This window comes from Amblyomma mixtum, chromosome 7 (genome assembly GCF_055824585.1).
Source record: "Amblyomma mixtum isolate Tamu chromosome 7, ASM5582458v1, whole genome shotgun sequence".
NCBI classification, from domain to species: domain Eukaryota; kingdom Metazoa; phylum Arthropoda; class Arachnida; order Ixodida; family Ixodidae; genus Amblyomma; species Amblyomma mixtum.
The window spans coordinates 91,016,065-91,037,076 of NC_143018.1; the positions used below are offsets into that span (position 1 = coordinate 91,016,065).

General features: G+C 51.3%; 1 protein-coding gene across 1 annotated transcript in view; it reads left to right on the plus strand.

The window, feature by feature from the left end:
• Positions 1-21,012, plus strand: part of Pop1 (POP1 ribonuclease P/MRP subunit) — a 45,026-nt gene that overhangs the window by 12,041 nt on the left and 11,973 nt on the right. The window contains exons 6-9 of the mRNA XM_089553151.1: positions 342-1,238; positions 4,696-4,845; positions 17,500-17,580; positions 19,390-19,609. Of these exons, the coding sequence (XP_089409277.1) occupies positions 342-1,238; positions 4,696-4,845; positions 17,500-17,580; positions 19,390-19,609 (1,348 nt within the window). The remainder of the gene's footprint in view (positions 1-341; positions 1,239-4,695; positions 4,846-17,499; positions 17,581-19,389; positions 19,610-21,012) is intronic.

Sequence of the window (21,012 nt, forward strand, 5' to 3'; positions counted from 1 at the left end):
TTTTATGATTAAATAATGCATCAGTCCTTGAACTTGAGTCACTTGGTTACAAATCCTTGATAATGCTGTGACAAGCTTTCTTGCAGTTTTTTTTTTGTATTGAACCATTCCTTTGTTGCGAAATTGTTTGATGCGTTGATCTGCGTTTTAGTAGTAACTGTGCACACATAAAAATGTGCATGTTATACTGTAGGCCCGCTTCGAGGTATTTGACAGACTTTTTTTTTGTCTTTCTATAGAGATCAGTTTATTCACGCTGTTTTGGTTCAAGATGCACAACTGTTTTTGTACCGTTTGATTTAAAGTCAATTACTGAAGATGTGACGTGCCTTCTGGTGCAGGCCTCACATTCGGAGCCAAGTCGTACCTGCCCGGAACCCGAGAAGGCTCCACCGTACTCTACCACCGTGGCCGCTACCCCTACGGCGCCATCGGACCGGTGAAGTTTCTTTGGCGTGTGGCTGGTGACAACGAAACGGGTGCGGCATGTGCCGACGGCCGTCAGCTGTGGCTGTGGGTGCACCCAGCCATTCATGTCGAGGTTTCCGAGGAATTGGTTTCACTCTTTGGGCTTCAGAGGGTTCAGGCGAGACCCGTGGTGGTGCCCTGTGAGGAGGCAGATGTTGAAGGCGCAACCGGTGACGAGTCCAAAAAGGGTAAAGCCGAGAGTTCAGCGGCGGAGGAGAAGACCGGCTCTGAAGCTACGTCGTCGGATCAGTCATCTGTAACTGCAGGCACGGTGAAGTCAGAGAAAGAAGCGCCGACAACTGAATCGGAAAAGCCACTGAAACGGGAAAGGAAGGCATCTGCAAAAGACGCTGCGCAGTGCTCGAAAAAAAGGAAGAAGGAAAAAGGGAAACCGGCCCCACCTGGTGACGAAATGGAGCAGGAGAAAAACGAGGTGCGTTCAGCCACCGAAGTGCTTCAGCTGCCTGTGTACACGAACGGTTCGGTGACGATGGTGCAGCTGAAGGACCAGATGGTGAGGTTTTCGTTGAGCGGTCCGCTCGCGACGGGGGTTGTCCTCGACATGCTCGCTCCGTCTCTGGAAGCCGCGTCTGCCGAGAGTCGGGTGTGGTGGAACCAGCGGACTGCGGAGAGGGAGGCACAGGAGGCAGGCTGGGAAATGCTGCAACGCGGAGACGTGGAGGCTGAGCCCCGGGTCTTGGGGCGGATGGTCAGGGACCCTCGCATCCTCTTGCCGGCCTGCAAGACCAAGGTGACTGCTGCTGGACATTGTGAGCATTTGGCATCTGCCTCTATCCTATTTGCTGCAGAGTGCGTGAATGTGAGAAGCTTGTCATTCAGAAGTAGACAGAAGTGACTGTACAGAGTGTGTCAGTTTGACAGTGACTGTCTAGGTAGCTTTCAAGTAGTGAGGCCGTGGTTTGTGACGGTTTGTTTTATTTCATTTAGTTCGCTGCCATTGGTTGCTGCTTCTCGTTAATGTTGGCTACGGGGTACGACGTTTATGCTGGTCATGACTGAAACACCCCCATGATGCCATGTTGGTGGACTGGTGCCAACACTGATAAACGAGGGAGCACGACCTTTTTCGGCATGCCTGGCGAGTTTTTCAGAGCCACCTCCGTTTCAGGGAAAGGAACTGTGGGTGGTTGTGTGGTGAACCGGCGTATAGGAGGTATTCACTGAGGCCGCGCTACCAGACGGCGCGAGCGTCGTCGCGGCAGGCGCGCCATGTTTGCGGTCGTTTCAGGCCAGCTCGCGCAGTGTCACGGTGCGCCGTGAGGTACCCGGCCTGAACTGTTAGTGATCCGTAACATATTTGTACGTTGTTGAATACGTCAGCGACCACTTATCTTTGTGGAGCGCGTATTGTGCATGAAGTTTGCAGCAGAATTCTTCTGCGCCGTGATATAACCGAGTTGCCTCAACTCGGCAGCAAAACTGGCTGGCTGCGCTGCACGCAAGAACGTACACGACTTGCAGCTTTTAATATCAGTTGATAACTGTCAGCTAGTCATGCAGGGCACATCGTGGATAAACAGCACGATTAATTACCGAAATTCCAGAACTGCTACCGCAGAAATTGATAATTCAAGCGCATAGCTGTAGTCCGCGAACTGCTGACGCTTCTCAGACGTACGGTCTTTCAGCAGTAAGGCAAAGCGTCATAGCTGCCTTATTTACCCGACAGAACGGCCAAACAAATACTGCCATGCGCTCGCAGCACGAACGGCAGACACAGCGAGAATGTTTTGCAGTTTTGATCGTAGCTACGTAGCGCTGCTTCGTATGCACAAGACCGTTTTCGCAGCAACGCAGTGTGCAGCCATTTCGCTAGATTCAGTTGTAACACGTCACTTTCAGCAGGTAGAGATGACAAGTTAAGCTACAGCTAAGTGAACAGACCCTTCGAATTACTCACCTCTTCAAAAACGGCACTTCGGCCGTCGGCACCGCGGACGTCGGCACCCACTGCACGGCTCTTGGACTCATAGGTTTATATCCTTTAATTCCTTGGCCTGCCAGCAAACTTAAGCCGTGCACCAGGTGGGCCTCGATACCGGTGAATTCAACGCGCGGCAGCAGTCTTGTATACGTCGCACACCATGCCGGTGCCTCCGCATTCCTACGGGGGTCGACCTTTTCACAAAGTAGAACCTTCTGAGCGTGCCCGCTCTTTTCTGCTTCGCACAGTTCACGGAATATTCACTCAGTCACGCGGCGGCACGGGTCGGACAGAAATTACGTGCGGCGAGACGCGAAATACACTCACATTTCACCCATCACCAGCTATTCAAACGCTGCGGCTGGCTGCGGCGGCCGCGCACGCGACCACCAACATGGCGAATGCCGCGCCGGCCGCTAGCGCCCCTTGCGGATGACGTCATGTGAATACCTCCTATTGGATGGGGCGGCAGTAGAGTGGCTAATGCTGGTGTTGAGCTCAAACCGGCTGTGCCTGTGATTGGTTGGCTGCCACCCTACCTCCTTTTGCTTTTGTCATGATTGAAATGCAAACAAAATGAAACCTTATAAAGGCAGCCCCTAGACTCGTTTCTACCTTTGGTTTGAACTTGGGGATGCTCTGAAAGGCTTCATGTTGAGGCAAGCCATGCTCTGAATATTGGCTGATGATGACAGAGCTTATAAAATGGAAGCTATTATGTTTGAATATCAGTTTGCCAGCTTGTAATTAATTAGGGCTGGATCATTCATGCCTCCAAATTATTCACAGAAATTTCTTGTACAAGTAGACGTGGATGTAAAGAACCTCTATGTAGCGAATTCTTCAATATTGCAAAGTTTCTGAATTCTCCAACGCCGCCCCCAAAGTGGTGCATGTATTTGTGAACTTCGTGCGGCGAACGATATTTCTGCTTTTAACCATGGAATGAGGAGCTCGCTAAGCCAGCTGTCTATTAGCTAGTGCTGCGTTATTTGAAATTTGGCCAAACCGCGTAAAGGTTTCGTGACGATAAAACACGAACTGCTATAAGAGTAATATCTGCGATCACAGCGAGCGAACGTGTTGACAGCATGCTGTGCGTCAGCGCCCTCTGCACCTCTAGACGACAAACTGGGTAGCCTTTGCAGCTTTTGCTTTTGTAATGTCTCACCATCTGCCGCGGTGGCTCAGTGGCTATGGTGCTCTACTGCTGACCCGAAAGACGCGGGTTCGATCCCGGCCACGGCGGCTGAATTTCGATGAAGGCGAAATTCTAGAGGCCCGTGCGCTATGCGATGTCAGCGCACGGTAAAGAACCCCAGGTGGTGGAAATTTCTGGAGCCCTCCACTATGGCGTCCCTCATAGCCTGAGTCGCTTTGAGACGTTAAAGCCCCATAAACCTGTAATGTCTCGCCACATGGCGCTGCAACTGTTCTTTCTCTGAAGCAGTGCAAAACAAACAGAGCATATAATGTGCAGGATAAGTATTGTGTGCCCATCACTGCCACTCTTTTGCTCGTGTCATCCTGGCACCATCAGCTGCCAGGAGCGGAAACGGTAGAGAGCTTTGGCGATGCAAGATATAGTCTTTGTCCCATGTCAACAGCTTCTGGGCAGACAGCGAGAGGGAACGTGTGCAAAGTGGCCTCTGACTATCCTGCCTCTTCCACTCTCCTTATCCCACACGTAGTGGCATCCCATCAGTGTGATTGCGAAATGTTTCTCCACGTTGAACTTCCGAGTAGCAGTGGTTTACTGTGAACATTTGCTAGGTGATCTCACTTCCGTTTATTTCTCCTTTTGGTTTCCATTATGCATGGACCTTTCGAGTCTTCATGTGAAAACTGCATGGAACGAAAAATAGCGCACATTTCTTAGTTTCGTTGTGTCCATGTTTAACAGGATAGGGGGCCAGTTCTGGCCTACTCGCCAAATTTTGTTTGCATATTGTTCTTGCCTACAGTGAACCTGACTGTATGAGCATAGAAAGCTTGATCGTAGGAACACTTAAAATAGAGGCTAAAACTAACAATTGTATAAGTCCTGCCTAGGTAATGCAGCTTGAATGCTCAAGAGCAGCTGGGTACTTTGAGGCATGGGGAATTCTGCAAAAGTGTTCAGTGAAGTAAGCACCTTAGCTATCCGTGGGTAGCCAGTTTATAGTTCGTTTCCAGCATAGTCGGAAGTTAGAGTCTGTGACGTCGTATCAAGTCTAAACTCTTATCTTCTTGTGATTTCCAGACAGCTAAGACCTGTAATGCCATAATGTCACTCCTTGCAGATTCTGAAGAAAGCGACACCCCAGGGCCTTTGCCTTCGCGAGCGAGCGACTCTGCACTCTGGGAACCATCGATCCGCAATGCTGTGTCTTCCGAGAAGATGTCCGAGTCCGAGCTGAATCGACTGAGGTCGCAGAAGAACCCCTTGCCCGGTGAGGAAATACTTTGAGCATGAAACACTTCGACGCGTGTTCCTCCGCTGTGGAACCTCCGCTCCAGTTGTGTCTGCCTCGCATTGCAGAGCTTCCTAGCTCCTTCTTCGCTGCTGGCTTTTGCTTGTGTGTTTCCCCTCCCCCACTATTCTCAAGCGCTAGAGTGACCTGTAGCGCCATCTTTTGCCCTACTTGCAAAATACACCACTGGGTACTGAGTGGCAAGCCATTGTGGCGGCGTGTGTGGTGGGAGGTAAAATACGAGGTCTCGACAGCCTGGACATGCATGAGTGCAAGGTGAACTAAGGAGCTCTTTGAGCTGTAGTCATTTTAGCATTATGCACCTTGTTCACTCCGATCTAAGCAAACCTTTTTTTTCCTGCACATCTTTGAGATGGGCTGAAGTGTTCCTTAGCTGAAACAAGTTATGCTTAAGTTTAAAATATTTAAAATTATACACTTTTTTACCAGTTTTTTTTTTGGGAAGATGTTCGAAGGGCCAGTTTTCAACTGAGTAAAGTGGCGTGTGGTTTGTGTGTCTCTGGGCTTGCGTACTGTTGCATTCCTGGTGCTTTGTGCAGTTGCAAGGGTGGCATTGATGTATGGCGTTGTATAGATGCGGCTGTTTGTTGCCAGACACGACTGTGAGGCTGTCCTAGTAGCTTCGGGATGGTGGTGCCCTGTTGTGCTGGCCCCTGTCCCCACCTGGGCAGCGAAAGGAAACAAGACCCGTGATATTCAACCCTCACAGTCCCCACACGTGGACTTTGGGGGTCAAGCACACGGGTACAGAGCGTTGCAATGCTTGTTTTATTCTCATGCGCCTGCATTTCCTATTTTTGCCATATGGAAAGCAGAAAAAACAGATTCACTTGTCAAGACGTAAATGTGGGCAATGAATATAGAGTCGAACTTGTCATAGCAAATGGGCAAAAAGTTGTAAAGTAGTGCCGATATAGCCAAAATTCGTAATATAAAATTGTGAAACGCATGTGAGTGCAGCATATTTTAGACAGTGATGGGAAGGATGGCAACTCAGGTGACTCTTACTAGAGAAACTGGGAGACCTCTTCCGAAGTTTTAGCACCGTTTCATAGGTTCTAGCGGCGGTTCAGGAGTGCGCAAAATCCGAGTGCTATACTACTTTTCATGCGAAGCAGGCAATGCTGCCAAAGCTTCACAGGCAAAGTCTGTGCCCGAAAAGTAGTTCGCAATCAAACCAAAGTCAACACAAGCATATTTCGTTGCAACAGATCTTAAGCGCTGTGACTGGCACCTCCGGGGCTTCGTTTTACCTCTCGCCAAATTTTCGTCCTGCAACTCACTGAGACTTCGAGGAGCAAAAAATATACGTAGTGGTATTGTCACGGGTGGTACAGTACGTCCGGCTCGGTTGGATACGTCAAAGTAAGTGACTGCAGCGAACGTCGGTAGCAGTCTCAAAAGCGGAGCATTCGCAGCCAGACACTTCGACTTCTTTCTTTCTAAAGCCAGCTCGCGCGCGCATTCCGCGCTCTCGTGGTTATAGTAGAACGACGACGATGAATGGACGGTGTCATTACTCCCCGGCAAAAGCAGCATCGTCCCGATGCTGGGAGTGAGTGGAGAGGTCGGAAGGAATGAACGGGATTAGTGGGCGAGGCTACCGCTCGTGATAAGGCTTCAGGCGGACCACGTGAACTACTTCAGGGCACGGGGACCGTCGGGACTTCTGAAATCCATCGGGAATGACCTCGTAGTTGAGGTCGCCCAATGACCTGACCACGCGGTATGGTCCGAAGTAGCGATGGAGGAGTTTTTCGCTCAGTCCTCGTCGCCGAATGGGGAACCACACCCACACACGGTCGCCAGGCGCATAATGGACGTCATGACGGCGCCGATTGTAGCGATCTGCATCTCGAAGTTGTTGGTCCTGAATTCGAACTTTGGCCAGTTGGCGAGCAGCTTCGGCGCGTTCCAGGAACGTGTAGGTATCAGTGTGAAGGCTAGAGTCGTCCAGATGCGGTAACATTGCGTCGAGCATCGTCGTCACTGCACGGCCGTAGACGAGGTGGAATGGGGACATCTGCGTTGTTTCTTGCATGGCCGTATTGTAGGCGAAGGTGACATAAGGAAGCACTTCGTCCCACGTTTTGTGTTCAATATCGACGTACATGGAAATCATGTCAGAAAGGGTTCGGTTCAGTCTTTCAGTCAACCCGTTGGTTTGAGGGTGGTACGACGTTGTTCGGCGGTGGTCGGTATGACTGTAAACCAAGATCTCCTGCAGCAGCTCAGCCATGAACGCAGGGCCTCTGTCAGTGATCAGCACTTCAGGTGCCCCATGGCGGAGTACGATCTGATGCACGAAGAACTTGGCGACTTCTAAAGCGGTGCTGCTGGGTAGAGCTGACGTTTCTGCATAGCGGGTAAGGTAGTCCGTCGCGACAATTATCCATTTGTTGCCAGAGTTCGAACGAGGGAACGGACCCAGCATGTCCATTCCTATTTGTTGGAAGGGCCTTGTGGGTGGTCTAATGGGCATCAAGAACCCAGCTTGTTTGGTTGACGGTACCTTGCGACGCTGACAGGCTCGGCACGTTCTGACGTAGTGAGTGACATCAGCACGGAGACGAGGCCAGTAGTAATTCTCTTGGATTCGGGCTAGCGTACGAGCTATGCCGAAATGTCCAGAAGTGGGTTCGTCATGGGAGGCTTGGAGGATTTCATTCCGCAGGCTAGCCGGTACGACGATTAGGTATTGCGTATTGTTTGGAGCGAAATTTTTCTTGACCAGAAGACCATTGCGGATGCATAAAGATGGCAACACGCGCCTGAAAGCGCGGGGGGCGGTCGTGTTGCTGCCGTTGAGAAATTCCATTACATCTCGAAGTTCGAGGTCGGCGCATTGTTGGTCAGCGAGGCAGGAGGCGCTGAGAGCACTCAGTAAGATGTCGTCATCATTACAGGCGTCGGTAGAAGGATCTACTGGGGCGCGGGACAGACAATCGGCGTCAGAGTGCTTGCGTCCGGATTTGTACACGACAGTCATGTCGTACTCCTGGAGCCGCAGGCTCCATCGGACGAGGCGAGCGGACGGGTCTTTGAGGCTTGCGAGCCAGCATAACGCATGATGATCGGTCACCACCTTAAAATTTTTGCCGTAAAGGTACGGTCGGAATTTCGAAGTGGCCCATACAATGGCGAGGCATTCTTTCTCGGTAGCGGAATAGTTTGATTCGGCTGGTGACAAACACCGACTTGCGTAAGCGATGACCCGTTCTTGACCCGCTTGGATCTGGACCAGGACGCGTGTTCGCCAAATGCAGCCGGTACAGCCAGCGATGACAGCGCCGCCCACCGGCAGGTAGCAGCCACATTAAAGGGGTCGTGAAACGTTTTCCGAAAATTTTGAACGACGTGTGTATTTGGAATTCTGACCCCTTAATTCAAAAGTATACCTTGGTTCGTTTCATCGGCTGGGTTGATTGAATAGCGAAAAAAACTAAATTTCGGTTTCCCAGCGCGCGTCCCCCTCAACTCACAGCAAACGTCATTTTAAGAAGCCAATCAGAGGCTTCTGTCGTCAACACAACATGGCGGCTTAGCGAGGCCTGTTTAGCCATAGTTGACCGAGGTTACAGCACACATATTGACTCGAATGTGGCACTGTCGTCTGCTCAGAATGGAGTCTGCTAGCTGGCAAGCTGACATATGTGCGAAAACTTGGCCGGCGCGCCGCCGCAGTCGCCGCTTGCGAACGGCCGCCTACTGCAAGCAGGGACACGGAGCGGCAAGCATCTTTGTGCCGCTAGACTCATGCCCGGCCCACATCCGGTTAACACTTTGGCACCGCACACCAGCGCCTGCGCGCTGCTTGGCTACTGAAGTTCGCACCAGAAAAGACAAAATAGCGATGTTATCAGAAAGACTGCGGGCTGTACTCGGGCGGCGACAAAGCATGCCTGCCCACGTAGCGCGCTTTCGGCAACGGCGCTGGACGCGGGCGCGCCGGGCGACGAACTGCACTGCTCTCTGGCTGCCCTGGTCGTCGCTTGGCCTGTTTCACACATCGAAGCCGCGGTGGACAGCGCTTCGGAAGTAGCCTGGGCTATAATAAAATGTCTGCTTTTGGCATCGCTTTACTGTCAACAGCATCGTCTCACAACAAAAAATATGGTCATTGTTGCGGTGCGCTCGGCAGCGGAGCTATATAGCGGACGCCAGGCGCGCAAGCCGGACCGCAACGGCCGGGCAGCGGCAGCTGAGCGGCGCGGCTGTGGCAAGAAATTTGCTCGTATTACAGTTGCTCTTTCTACCAGCAACTCGGCATTATTCAACGATCCTCAAAAATGATCTATTTTATACACTTCTTGCTCCCACAGTTTATTATTTACTTGAATAAAAATCTTTAGCTCATTTTTATGACGCCAGCGGACGGGATCCACGCTTGCCGGCCGGCCTGCAGACTCGCTGTATTTTACATTCGCACCAGAAATGACAAAACAGCCATGCTATCAGAAAGGCTGCCTGTGATATTCGAGCGGTGGCAGCATGTAGAGCTTTCTGCAACGACGCCGCCTGCGGACGCACCGGGCGATGAACTGCGAGGCTTGCCGGCGGCCCTGGTCGTCGCTAAGCCTACCTGGTTTTGCATCGATACTATCGATACCGCAGCTGAGGGAGCTTGGGAACTGGTCAGCGCTGTAAAAGGTACTACTCTCGTCACCCCTTTAACTGTGAACCTGTCCCATAATAAAATAAAGATATGCTCGATTTCCGCGACGCCAGCGGAGCTAGCAAATGCCAGCTATGCGAGCGGCGACCAGGCAGTAAATAAAGCGGTCATGAGATGAAATTTGCTTGTATCGCCGAATTAAATACTGCCAGCAACTCGGCATCAGCCAACGATCCTCAAAAATGATTCATTTTTGGCATTCATCTATTCCAGGGCTTGTTATGAGCGTGAACAAATAATACTAGCGTGTTTTTCTGACGCCGGCGGCCGGCATCCAGGCTGGCAGGCCGGCCTCGAGAAACGCGCCCCCGCGTCATTATGATGCTGGCGCTCTGCGCGCTTGCATTCTGCCCCTTGCGAGTGCGACGCGCCGCGTGCGGCCTGTCATTGACATCGGTTGGGCGCAGGCGGCGAGCTGCTGTCAGTCGTTGTTACGCCGCTCGCAACGGCACGTCGCGCGCCCGGCAAGTAGCAGTCATGCCGAGAGCCCGTGACATCTCTGCCTGCGGGAGCCCCGACCGTGAACCTCCGAACCCGGTCGTGGACTCGAGTCTTCATCTCTATCGCAAGGGGTGGGTTGACTCGCAGCCCCGTCTGCAAATTATGCCTAACCCTCTTCACGCTTCTGGAATATATTTTTCTGCAGGAAAGAAGAGAAGCGCGGAGCCGATGGGCGCCGCGATAGCTGACTCGTTCGTATCGAGTTCATGTAAGCAGAGAGTCGTCGAGATGGACTGACCTTGCTTAGCTTGATTCTCTGACTCAAACCACCGCTGTCAAGGAACACCGCCTAGATAGGTTCACGTAAGCAAGGCTATATCGAACCGCTGATACTTAAGCCAAGGAGGATGGAGAAGCAGAACCGAAACCGAAACTGGTCCCAGGTCAGTGATTGATGTATGACCACGCGCTGCAGTTTAACAGAGTGTAATTACGCGTGCAAATAATTGGAAAACATTGTTTCACTTTATGAATTTCTCATAAAGCTATTATTTTAGGGCAAACGAAAGTTGAAGATATCCGTACGTTTCTGAAGTTCTTAAAATGACGTAGTCGAGTAGTGCGTGTTCCACCCGACGGCGGCGCATGGTCGTTTCATGAGCACAAAAAGGCAGCGATTTCGAACGGGCTTTATTAAATGCAGACTCAATATTGAGTCGATATATTTCGGAATCAGCATGTCTAATGTTTATGGAAGCAGTAAAAATTAAAACCGGGCAGCTTCATTTTCTTTTCACAACCCCTTTAAGGCTGGTTATAAATATTCATTCAGAACGACGGCTTGACATCGCTGCTATGGCGCAGTGGATTAGAGGCTCGTGTTGCGTGTGGAAGGTCGGCCGTTCGACTCCGCTCTCTGTACTGTAGTTTTATTGCTTTTTTTAATTTCATTTTTTTACATTTTTTACCTTTTAGGTCGCTAATCGTGATGCTTAGTGGCATATAATGCCGTTTAAGAGGATTTATTATCCCTTTTAGGTAAGGCGTAGTGACAATCTTCAGTCACCGTGATCAATTCACCGTGGTTTCAAGCCTTGTGGCTGTACAGGCTGCAGTTGGCGAATACGCGACCAGGACGGCACCTAAGCCGATGTTGCTGGCATCAGTATGGAGCTCCGTGTCGGCGTTTACGTCGAAGTGAGCCAGAACGGGAGGCGCCTGCAGGAGGCTTTGAAGGCTGCGGAATGAATTTTCTTGCGCTGCTTCCCATCTGAAAGGTGTGTCCGACCTTGTTAGGCGCGTCAGCGGCTCGGCAATGCGAGCAAAATCTTTCACAAAGCGACGGTAATACGCGCACAATCCAAGAAAACGGCGGACAGCTTTCAGGTCTTGCGGTGGCGGAAAATGGGCAATAGCTGTTGTTTTTTCAGGGTCAGGCTGAACACCGGCTTGATTCACAACGTGCCCTAAGAACTTCAGCTCTGTATACGCAAAGTGGCATTTCTCATTTTTGAGCGTGAGTCCAGAAGCCCGTATTGCTTGCAGGACCAATTCGAGGCGGTGAAGATGCTCCTGGAAAGTCGGGGCGAAGACGACAACATCGTCAAGATAGACGAGACACGTCTGCCATTTTAAATCGGCAAGGACGGTATCCATGAGGCGTTGGAAAGTTGCCGGTGCAGAGCACAGTCCAAAGGGCATGGCCGTAAATTCATACAGGCCATCTGGAGTAATAAAAGCTGTTTTTTCACGGTCCCGCTCATCGACCTCAATTTGCCAGTAACCTGACTTGAGGTCCATCGAAGAGAAGTATTTCGCGCTACAGAGGCGATCCAGAGCGTCGTCGATCCGGGGGAGAGGATAGACATCCTTTTTGGTGATTTTGTTTAAGCGACGGTAGTCTACACAGAACCGCAATGTTCCGTCTTTCTTCTTCACAAGGACGACTGGCGCTGCCCAGGGACTTCGGGAAGGACGAATTACGTCGTCGCGGAGCATTTCCTTCACTTGGCGGCCAATAGCGTCGCGTTCAGCGGGAGACACTCGGTAGGGGGACTGTCGGAGAGGGTGCACGTTATCGTCCGTAATAATGCGATGCTTCGCTAGGTGAGTTCGTCCAACACGCGATGATACCGAGAAGGTGTCGCCGTAGCGCAGAAGAAGATCTTTAACTTGTTGTTGCTGCGTCGGGGAGAGTGCTGGATTGACGTCGAACGTGAAACCAGTGACTGGGCTCTGCTGTTGCGACAACGACATTGTGGAAATACTGGGTGTGCTGCTGACATGGGCGATAGCATCAACGTGAGCCACAACGGTTCCCACGTTCAGATGTTGGTGTGCACCACCGAAATTGGTTATCAGCACTTCTGTTTCTCCGTCGACGAGATTAACGACTCCTCTGGCGACAGCAAGGCTCCTGGCAAAAAGCAAGAGCTGGTTGCCTTCCGCGACGCCTTCGAAATTCCGCACAGTCTTGGCGCCGACAGAAACCATAATACTCGAACGAGGTGGGATGGTGACGTGGTCATCCAGGATGCAAAGTGCGGTCGGATGGTCTGGATCTCTGTGTATTGCGTTCTCTGTGGAGAAACACACGGCCTTTGACTGGAGGTCAATGACCGCTCCATTCTCGGTCAAGAAATCCATCCCGAGAATGACGTCACGTGAACAATGTTCGAGTATAACAAACGTTGCCAGGTAGGTTGCGCCTTGAACTGCTACTCTTGATGTGCAAGTCCCGGTCGGTGTAACTAAGTGACCCCCGGCTGTACGAATCTGTGGGCCGATCCACGGAGTGGTGACCTTTTTCAGAGTTGCGGCGAAATTTCCACTGAGGATAGAGTAATCCGCCCCTGTGTCGACGAGTGCAGTGACGTCTGTTCCGTCGAGGGAAATGCTCAGGTTTGCTGTCGTAGACGTCGTGGGAGAGGTACGGCGCGGTGTTCGGTCACGGCTGCGGTGCGGCGCGGGTTCACTTCGATTCGTCAGCTGGCATTCACGTCGAGTCGGCGTATCACGGTGTTGGACTGCAGTCGGTCGGGGCATCGGGTGGCCACCTAGTTGCGGCGTAGGAGGGTCTGTTACATTTCGTCGGTGAGCAACCTCCCCCTCAAAGGTTGCTGCTTTCAGTTTTCCTGGCGGGGGCTTGGCGACCTTCCCCGCGTAAAGTCACCGTAAGACCGACGAGGAGAAGAGAAACGACGAGGGGATGGCGACCTGCGTGTCCCGCCGGTAGATGCGGCCAGATAGTCGTTGATTTCCCTGGGTCGCTGCCCAGGCTGCGGACGGGGTGCATCGGCAGGGAACCCCTGCAAGCCCATCTGACGATACCGGCAATTGCGGTACAGGTGTCCCGGCTCACCGCAGTGATAACAGAGTGGACGGTAGTTGGGAGTGCGCCAGATGTCACTTTTACGGGGGGAATACCCTGGAGCAGGACGAGCAGGTGGTGGCGGCCGAAAAGGGGCCGGGGTTTCCTGAAGGCGACTCGGCGACGGCGGTGGTGCGCGACGAGCAACAGCGGCGTATGTCATTAGTGGTGAGGCTGTAGACGGCTGAAAGGGAGCTGGTGTTGTAAGCGCCTGTTGCACCTCTTCCCGAATAACCTCGGATAGAGCAGAAACTGTTGGCGCAGGCGGCGTAGCCGGGAACAGCTTCTGGAGCTCCTCGCGAACGATAGCTCGTACAGTTTCGCGAAGCATGTGGGTGGTACTGATGTCCGTGGCTGCCGCAGTCATGGCCAAAGGCTGTCGCTCGTATTGCCGCAACCGCATATCGAGTGTCTTTTCCATGGTGGTTGCCTCCGACAGAAACTCTGCGACCGTGCTCGGTGGATTGCGAACCAGTCCGGCAAAGATTTGCTCCTTGACACCTCGCATAAGGTACCGGAGTTTCTTCTGCTCTGTCATGTCCGGGTCAGCTCGACGAAATAACTTTGCCATCTCTTCGAAGTATACCAGTATGCTTTCATTTGGTAGCTGAGTTCGGGACTGAAGGAGCAGATCGGCCGTTCTCTTCGAATCACCGTGGTAAAATCCTTCAGGAACTGGTCTTTAAATACGTTCCACGTCGTTATGGACGACTCCCGGTTCTCGAACCACGTACGAGCTGCGCCCTCCAGCGAAAAGAACACGTGTTGAAGCTTGGAGTCATCCGTCCATCTGTTGTACCGGGCCACGCGTTCAAATTTCTCCAGCCAGTCTTCCGGGTCTTCGCCTGGAGAACCTTGGAAGATCGGTGGCTCCCGAGGTTGCTGTAGCACAACAGAAGGTGAACTAATTGTCGTCTGCATGCCTATTTCGGGCTGGACGGTCGTCGATGATGGCGCTGAACGAACCGCTTGAGTTGAGCGAGACTCCAGAAGCCCAAACTCGGTTTGAAGGCCTTGGAGCCGGCGGCTGCCGTGGTGTACAGTCGACGACCGAAAATTCGGACGCCTGATTTCTCGGACATGCTTGATTATTCGGACTTTTTCGCGGCACCGTGACATGGCCCATAGAGCCAATGTGTAAGAGCGCTTGAAATTTCGGACGCACCGCAACTGACCACTCGATTTTTCGGACCTCGTTCGCACTCGCCGCCAGTACCCAAGCCGCCATATAATGTGTACAGTGGAACCTCATTAATTCAGACTGCAGGAAATATCGAAAACTTGATCAAACAAAACGAAATTAAAGCTTAAAGGGAGCCTCTTGCGACGCTGAAATTCTGCGCGAGTCGGCACATTGCGCTCGCGTGTTTTCGAATTCGTACTGTCCTTGAATGTCTTCCGCCGCACGAACTTGAACCGTAGTCTGAGTTCACGGAACTCATCTGTGCCGAGTCTTTAGTCCCGAACACGGAACGCGAATACGATCGCGGAGCGCTTGATCGCGGAGGCTACGCGCACGCCGTGGCCTCCGCGATCGAAGCGCGCTTCGGGCGCGCCGCCGGATCTTATCGCGGCCGCGATCTGCTCCGGCGCTGCGCCGTTCGCGGAGGACACGCGCGCGCACCGGAGCTTCCAAGTGCCGTCTATGGATGGCGCCGTGATCATTATCGTCAACATTTTTCTCGGTCGCGATTTTCCGCTGTTCACATCGGCATTAGTATCGCCAGCTCCAGCCTTTCGTGGCGTGTCAGCATGCGTGTTAGCGCGTTCGCCGTGATAGTGGCTTTCGCGTGCTGCCGCCGAGCTTCACAGTTTTAGCGCGATGGGCAAGCACCTTAAGCTACACGGCTGGGAGTTAGCTCTCGAACGCGGTCGGTAAGCGTGCGGCGGGCGGGAAATTCGACGTGGCCGAGATGTGCGTCCGATGATGGTGCAACCAAAAGAGAAACACAAGCTGCAAAAAGCGCGCTTTCCGAGTCAAGCCGTGCGAGTTTCCTGAACTGGAAGAGCTGCTCCTCTATGTGATGGAATTTCGGAACAACAGCTACGCGTTGACAGCGGACATGCTGCGCGGCTTCTTTTGGCATGAGCGTGCACCAGAGCGCAGCACCAGCTCAGGAGTCTAAATACTTCGCGAGTGACGATTTAACGTAGAATAAATGTCGCTCATTCCCTGGTTGGTGTGTTTTTACTTAAAAAAAATTTTTTTTTGCATATCGCGTGTATGGGCCGCACCCCGAAAATTGGCCCTCGAATCTGGAAAAAAAAAAGTGCGGCCCTTATACGCGTTTATACGGTATTTCGCGCGGCGAAATATAGTCACGAGGAGCTTTAGAATGTGTGCAATACAATTGGCCGCTTTCTCCGGCATAGTGGTAATAAGTTCGTGATTTTTTCGGTGAAATTTGATTTTCCGGACTGCCCGATTTTTCGGTCGTTTTCGCGGTCCCTAGAGAGTCCGAAAAATCGGTCGTCGACTGTACAGGCGTCACCTCGATGGCAGATGACCCTCGAGGACTTGAATCCCTGCTTGCTGGGGGAGTCCGAGGCATGGAATGCGTTACCCCGCACCTCCACCAGATGTCACGGGTGGTACAGTACGTCCGGCTCGGTTGGATACGTCAAAGTAAGTGACTGCAGCGAACGTCGGTAGCAGTCTCAAAAGCGGAGCATTCGCAGCCAGACACTTCGACTTCTTTCTTTCTAAAGCCAGCTCGCGCGCGCATTCCGCGCTCTCGTGGTTATAGTAGAACGACGACGATGAATGGACGGTGTCAGTATGATACGCGATTGGCAGGGTGAATCACTCCTACTCAATCCGTGCCCAAAAAGTAGTTCGCACTCTGTAACAGCTATCGCCAGAGGGCCCGAACACTGAGAGCCTCACAGCTTCAACCGTGGTTTTCAATGCTGCCACATCATTTTATACTCCTCTATGTTTTCATTCACTCACCAGAATTTCAGGAAGAACGAATAATGCATGGCAGAGTAATACGGTTTCGCAGACGCACTACTTCCACAACCTCCACTGCGTTGTTTGCTCTATATAAAACTGAGTATAGTTAGGGTGGCTTCCCCACTCAGCACCGTGAGCACGCAACGACCAGCGTGCCAGCTAGGGTGGTTTCCCCGCATCATAGCCGTGTCGCTTGGAAAATGGTATGTCAAGCAAGATTTTCACCAGCTGTGCGACAATCAACATAAGCACAGAATGGTTACTGCGGAAGAGGGCGGAGTGGGTGAGGGAACAAACGCGGGCTAATGACATCCTAGTCGAAATCAGGAGGAAGAAGTGGGCTTGGGCAGGGCATGCAATGCGAAGGCAAGATAATTGCTGGTCCTTAAGGGTAACGGAGTGAATTCCGAGAGAAGGCAAGCGTAGCAGGGGATGGCAGAAAGTTAGGTGGGCGGATGAAATTAAGAAGTTTGCGGGGATACGGTGGCGGCAACTGACAAAGGACAGGGTTAATTGGAGAGACAAGGGAGAGGCCTTTGCCCTGCAGTGGGTGTAGTCAGGCTGATGATGATGGTAATGGTTACTGCAGGACAACAACCGTCCACGCCTCTGTTTCCAGGGCGCTGTTGTACCCGATGGGTGTGAGAGGCGTGAACGCGTGTCGGCTGCCTAGCTAGTACCAGCCCTCTGTGTCGCTGCATTTTCGTTGTTGGCAAGTGTGAGACACTGCAGGATGATCTGAATCTGAGCTAGTTGGTTCATAGCGCAGATGTATGTTGTTGTATATTGTTATGCGAGTGTCAGATAAAAGCGTAAACCTTGGTGCGAATGCTCACCAAACCACCATCAATCACTTCAACGAGCATCACTTGAAGCTGGGGAATTAGATATATCAGTTTTATGGCCAAATTAGTTTGATATATATAAAGTAATACCTGCATCTATATTGCTGGACATATTTAGGAAGGGTTCAATGTGAGCCAATAATTCTCCAAATCTGTGATTGTTGTATAGTAGTGGTTTGGCTTGGTGCATTTTGTGCATCCTTGCCTCCTGTGACAATTGTCAGGGTCACCTTTCATGAAATCATGGAGAAGAAAACATTCCTTACATCATTGATTTCTTTGTTAGCTGTGCATTCACTGCTTTCCTTTGTCTCTGTTTAAACAGGCACCCTTCTGGAACTCGGGGATGCTGAGTCGCGGATACCGGTGGTGGCCATTCGGAAGGAGGGCTCCCGAACCAACTTGGGTTTGTGTCTTGTCTATGCCTGGCTTAGTCAGAAGTCTGAGTGTGTGTGTGTGTGTGTAAGCCGGGGAAAATAGCTAACTGGAGGAGGGAAAAAATATATACCAGGCACTGTTTTGTCTTTGTTAATTTAACTCGACTAAGACATAGGAACTTAGGTCCCTCATTAATCTAATGGTAGTGTCGTCTCCTCTCTCCTCCTCCTGCGCCACCGCTCACTCTCCCCTTTTGACTGTGGCTCCCCCTATGCAGTGCGCTGAGCTAGCAGATGCTCCCCGGGAGCGATCGTGCTAAGTATCGCGTTGTATTGCATTAGTGCTTTCATGCTTAAGTTATGCTTAAGTTTAAAGTCATCATCATCATCAGCCTGACTACTCCCAGCGCAGGGCAAAGGCCTCTCCCATGTCTCTCCAATTAACCCTGTCCATTGCTAGCTGCCGCCACTGTATCCCCTCAAGCTTCTTAATCTCATCCGCCCACCTAACTTTCTGCCGTCCCCTGCTTGGGAAGATGTTCGAAGGGCCAGTTTTCAACTGAGTAAAGTGGCGTGTGGTTTGTGTGTCTCTGGGCTTGCGTACTGTTGCATTCTCGGTGCTTTGTGCAGTTGCAAGGGTGGCATTGATGTATGGCGTTGTATAGATGCGGCTGTTTGTTGCCAGACACGACTGTGAGGCTGTCCTAGTAGCTTCGGGATGGTGGTGCCCTGTTGTGCTGGCCCCTGTCCCCACCTGGGCAGCAAAAGGAAACAAGACCCGTGATATTCAACCCTCACAGTCCCCACACGTGGACTTTGGGGGTCAAGCACACGGGTACAGAGCGTTGCAATGTTTGTTTTATTCTCATGCGCCTGCGTTTCCTACTTTTGCCATATAGAAAGCAGAAAAAAACAGATTCATGTGTCAAAACATGAATGTGAGAGACGCAGTCGAACACCGCTAACGTTGTTTTGCTCACCCAGCGGGAGGGTTGACCATCACGAGGGAATGTGCAGGAAGGGAGGTTGGTGGCCTTCTTTAAAGCTAGACATTACTTTTAGTTCATTGAGGGACTTAATATGAACTGGTTTGGTAGCAGTTAACTTAGTTAAAGAGGTCGAACACATGGCTAAAGAAGACAGATGCATAGTACCTACCAGGTGTTGCGATTTCATGTTGAAGTGTGCAGTTCTTGGCGCTTGTGTAGAATTTCAATATTGAAGTACTATATATAATTTGGGGTTTTTTCATTTGTACCTTGGTTAAAATGTATGAATATGAGGTCGTCACTTCTACTTACTAGTGTCAATAGCGTTATAACATGCAGCAAACTGACTTCGGCAGCCTTTTTTAGTGAAACCAAATAAGATATTGACATATTTGCACGTTTAAAAAGAAAAAAAGAAAGATCGGCTGCTTCCTTGTAAAAATTTTGCTGAAGTTCACGTGAACATCGCTCCACAAATTGTTCATTGGGAGTTAGTGGGGGGGAATAATCGCATTACCTTGTTCGGCTTGCTGACAGGGAATCTGGAATGCTTCACTGGAGTGGAGAATTCGTTGTAGCAGCGTGCATTGCAGTGGGATTTGGCTGACTGTACAGCTTGCATGAAGCATAGTACTCGCACAGAGCTAGCGAAGGAGCTCGTGATCGCTGATTAAGGCACTCATTGTTTTCGTGTTTGTTTTGATTTATTACAAACAGTTGTGTATGGGTGCTTTAGAGATGGGCAGGCTTCCAAGCCTAGTTTCGTGTGATGGGGTTGTGTTTGGTGCAGTCATAGTTGCCACCGGCAACTAATGCCGCCCTTTGTGTGTCTCTCTGGCCGTGGTGCAGGCTTTGGCAGTGGCTGGGACTTGATCCTGCCAGCTGGCTGGGGTCGGCCCTACTGGATTGCGCTCGTGTACCGGGGGGCACGCGCGTCGGGCCTGAGGGAGCTGCGGCGCCTCTCGCTCGAGATGGGCCTGCCCTGCTTTCCCTTCGACCACCCGGACACGGCGGCCACCCAGCAGTCGGAAGAGCAGGAGCGCCGGGAACTGATGGCCAAGCACTTGCGGTGAGGGCCTCCCTCTGCATCACTTCCCGCTTGCTCCCCGATGGGAAATCAGCGGTGGTATAGTTTTGTCGAAATCTGCAGGGGACAGGCTATAAAAAATTCAGGGGGCACTCTGGCTCTCTAAAGTGCTGCAAGGCGAAAGCCTTTCCTGGCCACTGTTTGCTTTTATTTACTTTTTATTTTTCATATTTTGTTTTTTATTTAGTTTTTGCTCCTTTTTATTAACTTTATTGTTTTTTATTTTTATTTTCACATCTTATCTTTATTTTGTTTTTTTTTGTTTATTTTCTTATTTTTTATTTTCCTTTTCTTGACTTTACTCCTTTTATTTTATTTATGAAGCCCATGCATTCACTAGATGCGCCTTTATTCATGCTGGAACCTTGAGCCTTTTAAGCAGTGACGCCGAAAGGCGGACGAATCTGCCGACGCGTCTGCTAACGACAGTATGAGGCATTAAAGGCTTTCGCCTTAATATCCCTGTCACACAAGATGTTCTGATGTCCGGTGAGGAGTGACACTTGAACTCAATGGGATGAACTACAGTCGAACCCACTTATAACGATACTAGTTTTAACAGTATATCGCTTACAACAATGAAAAGCTGCTGCACCGTCCACTTTAGTATGTTTTCTATGGTAAAATAACCCACTTACTACAATGAACCCATGCCGCATTATCGGTTATAGCAATGAAGTCTGGCTCCTGAGTGCTCCTGCCAAAAGGTAGTGGAATGCGAAATCTTTGAAAAGAAAAAAGAAATTCCAGCCGCCGCACCCTCCCCGCCACGCGCTCATACAATAGAACCTGCTTTCCGGCCTTCTCCGCATTGCCAGCCTTGCGCGCCTCTCTCCCGCCGCCCTTCCACCCCTCCGAACACAAATGGGCTGCGCCCGTAGCTCTACGTCGCGCCACCCTCTGAAACACGAATAGACCTTGCCAATGCACCGACAGCGCTGCAGCCTGCTGCTCGGTCGCCCCTCATTCTGCGCAGTTCTGCCAACGGATTTGGTTGTTTGTGTTAGTTGATTGCGTCGAAGTCGTTCCTGGCCGCGTGGTTTCTCCGTCTCATTTGAATCGCCGCCGGTACGGAAGATGGCTGGTCTGCGCGCTGATTATCGGACGACATTGCCGGTGAAATGGAAGTGCACGGCTATCGATTTGGAGACGAAGTGCAGTATCGTGAAGGACTACAAAGACGGTAAGAAAGTGTGTAACTTAGTTGAGAAGTGCACACTATCGCAACCGGCGGTGTCAGTCCCTCCGGGGCTTCATTTCTGCGAGGGACCTTCCGCTGCACTACGTGGAGTACCTGGATGCCATGGAGTAGGATGTTGGCAAGCTTCGCGTGAGGCTGACGGACATGGGGTTTTCTCGTGCAAGCCAGTGAGAAGTACGTGTCG